Source organism: Rattus norvegicus, unplaced genomic scaffold (assembly GCF_036323735.1).
Source record: "Rattus norvegicus strain BN/NHsdMcwi unplaced genomic scaffold, GRCr8 scaffold_2, whole genome shotgun sequence".
NCBI lineage: Eukaryota > Metazoa > Chordata > Mammalia > Rodentia > Muridae > Rattus > Rattus norvegicus.
This window is the reverse complement of record NW_026947414.1, coordinates 58,476-69,096: the sequence shown is the minus strand read 5'-3', so window position 1 is coordinate 69,096 and position 10,621 is coordinate 58,476. Positions and strand designations below refer to the sequence as shown.

The window sequence follows — 10,621 nt, the reverse complement described above, 5'->3', positions numbered from 1 at the left end:
CAGGTGGGCAAAACAGCCCTCCTGATAGACATAGATGTGCAAAAGGTCAGAGGCTGCTTCATCGGGAAGGAGGCTGCAAAGCATCTGGGGACATAAAGCTAAGACAAACTTTTGGGGCTTTCTTTTCAGGAACGAGATCCTGAAAATGGGAGATGATTATATTTTGGATCTTCAGAGTAAGTAAGGTGTTTTGGAATGTCAGTTGTATGAAAAGTGTTTCAGAAAAGAAAGGAACTCAGTGAGTGAAAGTCTTCCAGAGAGTTTATTGGTTTATAAACTTTTACTTATTTTCTTTTTTTTAAAAAATATTTATTTATTATATATGAGTCCACTTAAGATGTCCTCACACACACACAGAAGAGGTCATCAGATCCCATTACAGATGGCTGTGAGCTACCATGTGGTTGCTGGGAATTGAACTCAGGACTTCTGTAAGAGTAGTCAGTTCTCTTAACCACCAAGCCATCCCTCGAGCCCCCAAGATTTTACTTTTTTGAAGATTAGAACTTGCAGACTTACAGAGATGTGTATAAATAATGTCCTGTTGTTTCAGATGAAAGGATTCTTTTTTTGTAGTATTTGGAAGTCGGACACACGGGTCAGTATTCTTGTTAGTAGTAAGTTAAGGGTGTTGAACACAGCTGTTTTGTTAGGCTGTAAAGTGGTTTTACTTATAAAGGGATTATCCAGAGTAGTCATCTTGATGACACAGTACTTGAAGATTTGAGAAACTACCATAAACATAACTCCTTTTTCCTTTCAATATTAGAATACTGGGACTTAATGAATTCATCTGAGAAGTATGATAAGATACCAGAGATTTGGGAAGGCCACAATGTTGCTGATTATATCGATCCTGCTATCATGAAGGTCTGCAATGCTTTTTGAATTACTTGCCCCACTTTGACATTTAGAAGAACTTCACCAACTTTTACTCCTTCCTTGTTCTCCTTTTGTTAAATGCCCTCAGAGATCCTTTCACCCTGTTTTTGCTCTCTTGGAGACATCACTTCTCAATTCAAAGGACATTAATTATTCTTTTTCTGTGTGGTCCTGGTGGCGCCCAGCCTTCCCTACCGAGCTGCAGTGGCCCCATCATTTTGCTTGTGTTGATGTCCAGTGTGGAGATCCATCCTGTCCCTGGCTCCGTCCTCTCTCTGGAACATCTTCTGAGTCTTCTCAGACATCCTCCTGCAGTCTTTTGCCAGTTTAGCAAGTGACAGCAAATTAACAAGAAAATTCAGTCCATGGGGTGTGAGCTCTGATTTCCAGATTTCTCTGTCTCACTGACCTTTTTATGTTTGGTTCCTTCTAATCTGGAAGGGGGGATTAACCTCAGTGCCTTTCTTAGACACATTCCCACAGAGAGCTGGCCCACCGCCGACCTCTCTCCTGCCGGGCACCTATCCCTTGCTTGCTTTTTCATAGCGCGTCAATGTTTACACGATTATCTTCTCATTTATCTATATTTCTGTGTGCGTGCGTGTGAGTGTGCATGTTTGTGTTCGTGTGCATGTGCGTGTTTGTGTGCGTTGCTGGGGCGTGAACCCAGGATCTTGTGCTTGTGAGCTTTGTCACCTCGCTGCATCCCCAACCTCTGTGCATTTAAAGTTTCACTTTGTCACCAGTGCAGTTGTGCTTAGTATGGTATTTGAGAGGATGAATGGGGGTTTGTACAGATTTATTTTGTGTATCTGCAGTGGACACTAGGGAATGAGGGAAGGGGTCCCTATGTTTTTTATCTTTAAAGATGAAATGCAATTGGCAGAAAACAGTGCATACGTTGGTCATGCTGTCTCTTTGGCCTTCGTAAATCCTCTTTTCCATGAGATTAACTGTACACGTGGGCCCCGGTTGTGACGAGACCACACAGCGTTCTCATACCTTCAGGTATCTGAGGACACATGATTCCTGTAAATATGTCGCTGCACTTACCTCCCTGCAGGGTTTCCTTGTTAACTTCATGATTCTTTTTAAAGAAATTAGAAGAGTTGGAAAAGGAAGAAGAGCTCAGAACAGCTGCTGGGGAGTATGACAGCGAGTCTGAGAGTGAAGACGAGGAAATGGTGGAAATCCGACAGCTGGCAAAACAAATTAGAGAGAAGAAGAAGTTGAAAATTCTACAGTCCAAAGAAAAGAACACACAGGGACCCCGGATGCCCCGGACTGCTAAGAAGGTTAGTGTGGAGCCCCGCAGAGCCAAGTCCAGGCTTGCATGCTGGATCCTGTGTAATCCGCCATGAGAGCCCGGCTTCGCTGCCTGGGATGTCAGGTGCGGCACACCCCGGCGTTCGCAGGGTCCTGCTCTGGGCTGCAGCTTCTCTCCATGCATTGCAGCTCCAGGTGCATCCCTGCTGCAGACTGAGTCATTGCTGCCATGATGTGAGTTAAACCGAAACCTGATGACGGCTGAGGATGTTAGGTAGTTGTTAAAGAGGGTCTCAGGTAGTCCGGGCTTGAACCTGCAGCCAAGGAGTTCCTTCCCGACTCCTGCTCCACAGGTGCCAGGAGTACAGCCGTGTGCCACTGTGCATTTTCGTGACCTAGTTTTCTATTGATTGAGACTCCTAAATCCACAAGGCAGCTCGCCAGCCCCTGATGTTGCTGAGCATAGGAGCATCGCTCTCCAGGTGTGAATGGACCCTGAGCACCACTTGGCTTTGTGTCGGGATGTCATTGTCTTTACTTCTGTTCTCCTTGGAACTACCTCTGTGTCCATAGCCTTCCTGAAAGCTGAGGTCAGGGAGTGAGTGGCAGGTTCCCAAAAGGGATAGATACTGGGCAGTTAAAGTATAATGGAGGTGGGGGGTTGGAGGTGGGGGGTTGGCGTTGTAGATTCCACAATGGACGCTCCTGGTTTGAAAATACTGTTTTCATGTGCTTGGGCGGCCACTAATATTCACAGACGTGTTGTTTCTCCTGGTGCTTAGTTGTCTGTGAGAAGAGAGTCTGGTTCCCGAGTCTGTCTTCCCTCAGCTGTAGTGCCTTCTCTAGCCCATGCAGCCATTCTCTCACCCCGAGAACATAGCAGTCTTGCCATGACTTCTGTGTAGCAAATGCACTGTTTGTTTTTGTGGGGTTTAGCTGAACTGTCCAGAAACTGAAGTTATCCCAACTGGCAACAAGCATTGACAGTAGGTAATAGTCACTGTACAGCTATACTCTGAAGACCCAGAGCAGGAACAAACTCAGTCTCTCCTGCTGTATGCTGACACGTGGATCCTTTATTTGACTCCGGCTGGGTGGGAGAAATCTCCACCATCAAGCCATCAATCAGTCCTGCACCGACTCTGCTGGGTATCCCTCAGTTAATTCACATCTCACACTGTCTCCCTGCCTGAAGGGAGCATCAAGACCGTGAGGCTGAGAGTTTCCTTGCACCAGGCTAGCCCCACTTGCAGGTTATGGGGCAGGGCCTCTAGAGCTCAACTCTCTAATTACAGAGTGTGGTTCCCCTGATCCTGTCTTTGAGTTTGATTAATTTACTAGAGTACCTCACAATTGGGAAAACATTCCCTTTTGTTGATTACATTTGCCAGTTCATCGTAAAGTGTATTTTAAAATTTAAGAGATGAAGGCAGTGAAGTGCTGAATGAGGGCAATCTGAAGGGACCTTCAGTCCTGGGCCATGTGACCCCTCTTAGCACATGGCTGGGTGTTTCTCATTTTCCTGTATGCTAGGCATTTAGAGTCACTTCAAACTCTGTTCTTTTAGGTTTTTATTAAAGCTTTTTGCATAAACATACTTGGATCCTGGACTGTAAAAGTGTGATGGGCAAGCTTCTAAACTAATGCTAACAGACTATGTCTGTCCGCCCAGCCTCTTTAGGCCTTTCTGTGCTACATACCTGTGCGCCTCTGAAACAGGGTCTTGAGTTTGCTGCCACAGGGTAATCATAGGTGGCCTGCTCCCGTACAGAAAGGCGGGGGAAGGGGAAGGGACATTTTTTTCCCCTTCGGAGCTGGGGACCGAACCCAGGGCCTTGCGCTTGCTAGGCAAGCGCTCTACCGCTGAGCTAAATCCCCAACCTGGGAAGGTACCTTTTTAAGGTCTGTCGTCTGCCTTGGAGAAGAGATTATAATATTACATGTAATGGTGTAATACTATAGCCTGTCCTTCCATAGAGACGTAGTTGGTGCAGCTTTCTATTTCTTAGGAAGAAAATGGAGCATGTGTAAAGGGGGCAGAAGATGAGAGAAACCGAGAGACAGACAGACTGACTGACTGACTCTTGTGTATGACCTGAAGTCCATAGTTAAAAAGACTCAACTTTACCCCAGGTAGCCTCTGGAACCAGGGACTAAAGGCCAGATGCTCTAGTCCTTTCTGTTCCAGTCCTGAGGAAAGGATGAGGGCTGCGGGCTGGCATCCAGTAACCGAGAGCAGAGCACGTGTCTGCCACTTCTCTGTCCAGCACAGCTTCACCTGTTTTTTTCCTCTCTCTCTTTCTCTCTCTCTCTCTCTCTCTCTCTCTCTCTCTCTCTCTCTCTCTCTCTCTCCCCTTTTCTTTTAAAATTAAATTTCAACAGACATCTTACTTAGAACAAGTTATCTTCCCTCCCTTCCCCACCTTCTCAGGTTCAACAGGCAGATTTAGAGAATGAGATGCGTAGTCTTGGCGTGGACATGGATGATAAAGACAATGTAAGTCTGGAGGGGCAGTGTGGTTTCAGATGATCCGTGCTTTTGTTGTTTTGAGACGTTCATTGTCTTGCTGTGTCGCCCAGCCAGCCTTCAATCTCAGTCTTTCCCTGCCTCTAGTTCTCCAGTGCTGGTGGCAGGCATGTGCTGCCAAACCCTTCCCACAGTCAGTTTGCTTAACGATGCGGGTACCTTCCGAGAAATCTGTCCTAGGTGATCTGCTAATGTAAATGTCATGGCATGCACATGATATACGTAATGTAGCTGATGCATATGCCTACTGCCTCAGCTGTTTGGAGTGGGAGGTTAAAACCTCAGCATACATCATGTGAACTGTGGACCAAAACCATTGCCATTACTGCTTGTGATTGATGTTATCCAGTAAAGAACATTAGTGCACAGGATGTGCAAGAGCTGTGGCCTAAGAGCACCATCTTACTCACCACCAGCATGGGTGCTGAGCTGGACATTTCTGAAGCCTTGTCAGGAGACACAGGAGAGCATAGCACTGCGTCTGACCCTTAACCCCTGGCTTCAGACCAGAGCCCGCGAGTAAGCTGCAGTAGGCCTTCCAGAGTCTTTCACTTGCGAGTGATATTGTCTTTAAGAGCTTGTCTGTTTTCTCTTCTTGTTGGACTAATTTCGATTGTTACCAAGAGCACTGTTTGTTTTCCAGGCCCACTATGCAGTCCAGGCCAGAAGATCTCGGAGTGTCACCAGGAAAAGAAAACGAGAAGAGTCTGTTCCTCCCTCTTCCATAGCCCGCAGTCGCAGTCGGAGTTGCTCTAAAACGCCACGTGATGTTTCTGGTCTTCGGGATGTCAAGGTTTGTTTCGTTGATCTGGGACAAAAGAAAATAAGAACCTTCAGGGGTGTTTATAGAACCTCCAGCAAGCACCAGCCATTACTTGAGGAGGGTTGTGATTAAGAGATTAGCTGTTCGTCCTATCTTCTACTTTGTAGCATCTTTGGAGAGGAACTTGGACCAGAAGCAGTTGGATCCCCTGGATAGGTGTTCTGGCAAACCATTCTGAACCCCTTGACATGGCAGATAGACAGACATGGCCTCATAAAGTATGGATAGTCTAGGCTTAGGTCCCAACTGTTTGCAAAATACTAGGAAGAGGCCCCATTTCCAGTGAGGAAGTAGGCTGGGAAAACTTGGTTCATTTTCCTCATTAGGGGAATTGTTATCTCTTCAAGGTGGTAGCTTGTCACTATGGTATAATTTGTAATGTCTTTTTCAAAGGTGCAATAGTTGCTTAAAATCTCACTGAAATTTCTTTTTGAGAAAAAACTTTTTTTTTTAGTATTTTGAAAATTCAAATATAAGAGAAAACCTATTTAAACTAGCAGGTTCTCTAATAGAAGGCTGAAGTTTTCATTTCAGATGTCATTTCTATCTGGAAGTCTAGGAAGTGAGTGTTGAGTTGAGGTAGTGTTTTACTATGACTCCTAAGCGGCCTGAGAGTCCAGACTGCTCCATGTTCACCCGGGAGTAAGATTACACTATTGGTCTATGGGTTTCAATACTGGCATTGACATAAGTCAGAAGGTTCAGACCCTGGAAGTCTGAACAGATGCTCTTATAGTCTACTAATGGTAGAAAGGTCCAAGGCTTCCTCACGTAGTCACTGAGCTCAGATGCTCTTGTAGTCTATTGACTGTAGAAAGGTCCAAGGCTTCCTCATGTAGTCACTGAGCTCAGATGCTCTTATAGTCTACTAACGGTAGAAAGGTCCAAGGCTTCCTCAGGTAGACACCGAGCTCAGATTCTCTTATAGTCTATAACTGTAGAAAGGTTCAAGGCTTCCTCACGTAGTCATTGAGCTCATGCAGATAGTTGGGTGGTCTGAGAACCCGGTGACTGAGACAACTGGGTCTTGATGGTTCCTTCTGACTTTGGTAAAATGGTTCCCAGGTAATTACAATGCAGGACAGAAATGTGGTTTTCATTGTTGTGTGTTCTCCTGTGTAGATGGTGAAGAAAGCCAAGACCATGATGAAGAAAGCCCAGAAGAAGATGAATCGCTTGGGGAAGAAGGGGGAAGCAGATAGGCATGTGTTTGATATGAAGCCCAAGCACCTACTCTCTGGGAAGAGGAAAGCTGGTAAAAAGGACAGGAGATAATGTCCTCTTCGGTCGGAGTAGTTTAACTAGACCCGTGATTATTTCTGAGTGTGTGATGGTGTGTTTTATAGAATTTGGGATCAACATCTGTTAACCAAAGAAACGATGGAAATGACTTTTAAATGCTTGTTGCTGTGCTGAAAACTGGTAAAGCCGAGTAAGCGTGTGGTGCCGTGGCCCTGTGCAGTCAGATGTTACCTGCAGAGTGCTCTGTACTGGATGACGCGCTTCTTTCACAGCCAAGGGACTCATTTTGCAGAAAAGATGTATTGGTGTAAGGAGGCTGCTTTGGTGGGGGAAAACTTTTGTAGTAGATCTTTTGACACCCAAAATACCTATTTTTGTTAAGAAAGTATTCCTGCTGGGAGGTCTTACATTTAGCGTGTATCAGAACTTAAACTACAGTCTTAAATTATTTTCTGCATCTGTAGTACAATGTATCATTGTAACTTCAAACATTTTATCCAAAGTAAACATCCAGCAAAAACATAGTTTTGATCATTTACATTTAGTTTGATTTAATTGCAAGTCTCTTGATAGCCAAAAGGAACGGGCAGGGAATAGGACTTTGCTTAGAGCAAAAATAGTTTTTTAAAGGGAATAAGTGCCTGGATATGTCTTCTTTCACTAACAACAGCTGGATTAAGATTGGTGTCCTAGAAAGTAAAGAAACATTGATGAGAGGGATCCCAGTGTGGCTGGAACTGCAGCCCTGTCCACAGATCAGAAGACAGCCTTCCCACTGTCAGCGCTTCCTGTCAGTGTGACCGCTTCTGACCTGTATCGGAAACCAGTGATGTATACATGTATTATATTCTCTATCCTAAATCATATGGACTCTTTGAGACTTTTTTAAAAAATAGTTTTATTTGTCTTGGATATGTCATGTATTTGCATTTCAAGTGTTATCCCCTGTCTCCCCTCTTCCATCCCCCTCCCCAGCTTCTATGAGGGTGCTCCCACTCCCACCCACCCACTCCAACCTCAACACCCGAGACTTCTTATATTGGCTTTAGTTGTCTGATGACATTTGATGTCTTGATCTATTTTTTTATGTGTAGATGATTAAAGTTTATAATCATTAGTATGACTAATACCTTGATTAAATCATAGAATTATTCATCTAACAGTAGAAGATCTAGACAAAGCTTTTTTTTTCCTTAATAGAACTTGTATTTACTTAAATTTCAGAGGCGTTAGTGAGAAAGGGTAGAGGGTGCTGTTCAAAACAAAACAATTAAGCAAATACAGGAGCAGAATGTTCGAGGTCTTGAGCTTCACTGTGTTAGGAATCTGTCCTCATTGCTGTTAGAAAGAACTGGCTGTGAATGCTGGTGTTTGGTAGGTAGGCACTGGGCTACCTCTCTGCCTACCATGCCCTTTAGCAGTGCTGGTTACTAATAGAAGAAGCTGGAATGTGGTGGGGATTCAGCCGCTCCTCCTCTAGAGAGACACTAAATAGTCTTTAAATGTTAGAGGACTCATTCTGATTGTAAGCATATACTACAAAGACTACAAAGACTAAAGACAGCACTGCAGTACTGTCATAAAGACAACCATGCAGATGGTTGGAACAGAGTAGAGTAATAGCAGAAATCATTATCCTAAACAATGGACCAGAACAAACAGTGGGCAAAGGACTGTTTCTCCAGCAGCCACTGTGGGAAATGTATGGTTAAAGTCAGGCTCTACCTTACACCACATTAGAACATACATGTTTAAAAGCCTAAGGAGGAGAAGGACCTGCAGAACTCCAAAGCTTTAAAGAAAAGGGTAAAACCATCAGAACAATTGACAATTTCTTGGCTATGGCACCAGAGTAAAGGAAAGGTGAAAGTACATAAGCAGGACGCCCTCGGGATTCTTGGTATCGGAGGAGACAGCCTGCGGGATGGGAGAGGAGGTCTGCAGGTGGCAGGAGTATGAGTAATCCATGGTTTGTAAAGCTCAACAGAGACCAACTCAATATTGCAAGGGTCTTGAATATGTATTTCTCCAACCGAGATAGTCAGGTGTCCAGATAGCCACAGGCAGACATCTTCAGGGATGCTTTCACCTAAACATTGGGGAAATAGGAATTAGCGTGAAACCACTGCTGCACACCCACCAAGCTGACCAGGTCAAACAACAGCCAAGAAGGGGGTAAGCATGGGAAACCCAGGTAATTCTTCCCTTGTAGTATGTCCCTCAGGTGCTTGGTAGAGTGCTTTGCTAACATGAAACATTCCTGGATAGACAGTCAACACACAGGTGGAAACCTTACCATGCCTTGCTCCTTATCCTGCTTGCTGCTAAGGTGATCCCTCCTTGTTTGAGAAAAATAACTGACTGTATTTTCAAAAGCTATCTCACTCATTTTTAATTTTTTTCTAAAGATATCAGTCATCTTGTTTGTAACAATGATAGTTTAATTTCATGTTTATTCTGTTCCTGGGGTTCAATACATAAAACGAAAAATGTTTATAACCAGAAAATGTTCACTGGATCAAAGTTTTCCCTAAATCTGTCTGTGAATTATCAATAAAAAAGTGATCTGAAGTTAGGGTCTATTTCCAACAAGGTAAAAGTTATTGTTCACAGTGGGGAGGGCGTGATGCCTATTCTTGGTTGTCAACCTGACTATGGGGATTAACTAAAACCCCAAAATGGCGAGCACAACTGTGAGGGATTTTTGCTTAATTTGAAGCTTAGATTCTTCCTGGGCATTCCAGCAGGAAAAATCTACTGAGTCTAAATGTTGCAGCACGACAGGAGAGATGGGAGAAAAGACATCCTGGGGTTTCGGTGTTAGAATTTGTTCCCTCCAAGTCAGCCTGTTGAACTCTGAATTCATTATAGGAATAATGACTCCTACTCAAGGAAGAATTAGGCAACATCCACTGGATGTTTTTAATTTTCAAGACAGTTGCCCAAGCTTGGTGTAGTGGCAAATGCCTTTAATCCAGCACCTGGGAGGCAGAAGTAGAGGGATCTCTGAGTGGAATGCTAGCCTGGTCTACAGTGAGTTCCAAGATAGCCAGAGCTTATAGTGAGACCCTGTCTTTGAAAAAAGAAAAGAAACATACCCAGTACTATGGGGAACAGGGAATTTTTTGATGACTGAATCTTCTAGCACAATTCTCATAGTAAAGATTATATGTTTCCATCATTATTGGTAAGTATATTCACAATGACATTTGACCAGGCAAATTTATTCGTTGATTTATACTGACGAACATTAAGCTGCTTGCTTTTTGGCCGTTATTTAACATGTAGAAGACAGGCTTAATGTTTTGTACTGGGGGTCAGCAGTGGCCTAGGTAAAAATTCAACAGGAAGTACTTGATTAAGCTCATCAGCTCCACAAAGAGTCCTTGTGAAATCTGTGAAGCCGGTGAAAACCAACAAAGCTCTTATGTAATCCTCACGCACCACATGCTGCCTACAGAGAGAGCCCTGATCAGGTGAGCCTATGTAACACAAGGGACGGTGGTGACACCACAGGGAGGTTTTAGGAGAAAAGAGATATTTTTCCATAGATGATACAGAAATATTCTGAGCTGGAGAGAAAGAGGAAGCAATTAAATGAAATGAAGAGCTTGAATTTTATTTAGTGCAAGCAATTAAAGGAAATTAGAACTCAAGGTTCTGTCATACATGCCAGTTTTACCCATGGGTTATTAAAGAACTTTGTTTTTGAGACATTTTATAATTTTATGCACACGAGGTTTTGCCTTGTTCTGTATGTATACCACATAGTTCATTCCAGGTACCCACAGAGGTCATAAGAGTGAACAGGAGCAAGTACTCTTAGCTGCTGTCATTTCCCACACCCAATCCCTGCTTCAACCATTACTTTTCTATACCCC

General features: G+C 43.9%; 1 protein-coding gene across 2 annotated transcripts; it reads left to right on the top strand.

The window, feature by feature from the left end:
* The first annotated feature begins 632 nt into the window (after positions 1-632).
* LOC134484814 (GTP-binding protein 4-like) lies at positions 633-7,652 on the top strand. Of its 2 annotated transcripts, XM_063280709.1 has the most exons (5): positions 633-870; positions 1,980-2,177; positions 4,580-4,645; positions 5,319-5,468; positions 6,621-7,652. In XM_063280709.1, the coding sequence occupies exons 1-5, from the start codon at positions 784-786 to the stop codon at positions 6,771-6,773; spliced, it is 654 nt and encodes a 217-aa protein (XP_063136779.1). In that variant the 5' UTR covers positions 633-783; the 3' UTR covers positions 6,774-7,652. The 2 variants fall into 2 exon arrangements, with proteins under 2 accessions (XP_063136779.1, XP_063136778.1); XM_063280708.1 differs by lacking the exon at positions 4,580-4,645.
* The last annotated feature ends 2,969 nt before the right edge of the window (positions 7,653-10,621 follow it).

Bases quoted from the DNA above. Each gene is read 5' to 3' on its own strand.
- LOC134484814 (XM_063280709.1), top strand. From the start codon at position 784: ATGAATTCATCTGAGAAGTATGATAAGATACCAGAGATTTGGGAAGGC. The intron at 4,646-5,318 runs GTAAGTCTGGAG...TTTGTTTTCCAG, and splicing joins ACATGGATGATAAAGACAAT to GCCCACTATGCAGTCCAGGC. The intron at 5,469-6,620 runs GTTTGTTTCGTT...TCTCCTGTGTAG, and splicing joins CTGGTCTTCGGGATGTCAAG to ATGGTGAAGAAAGCCAAGAC.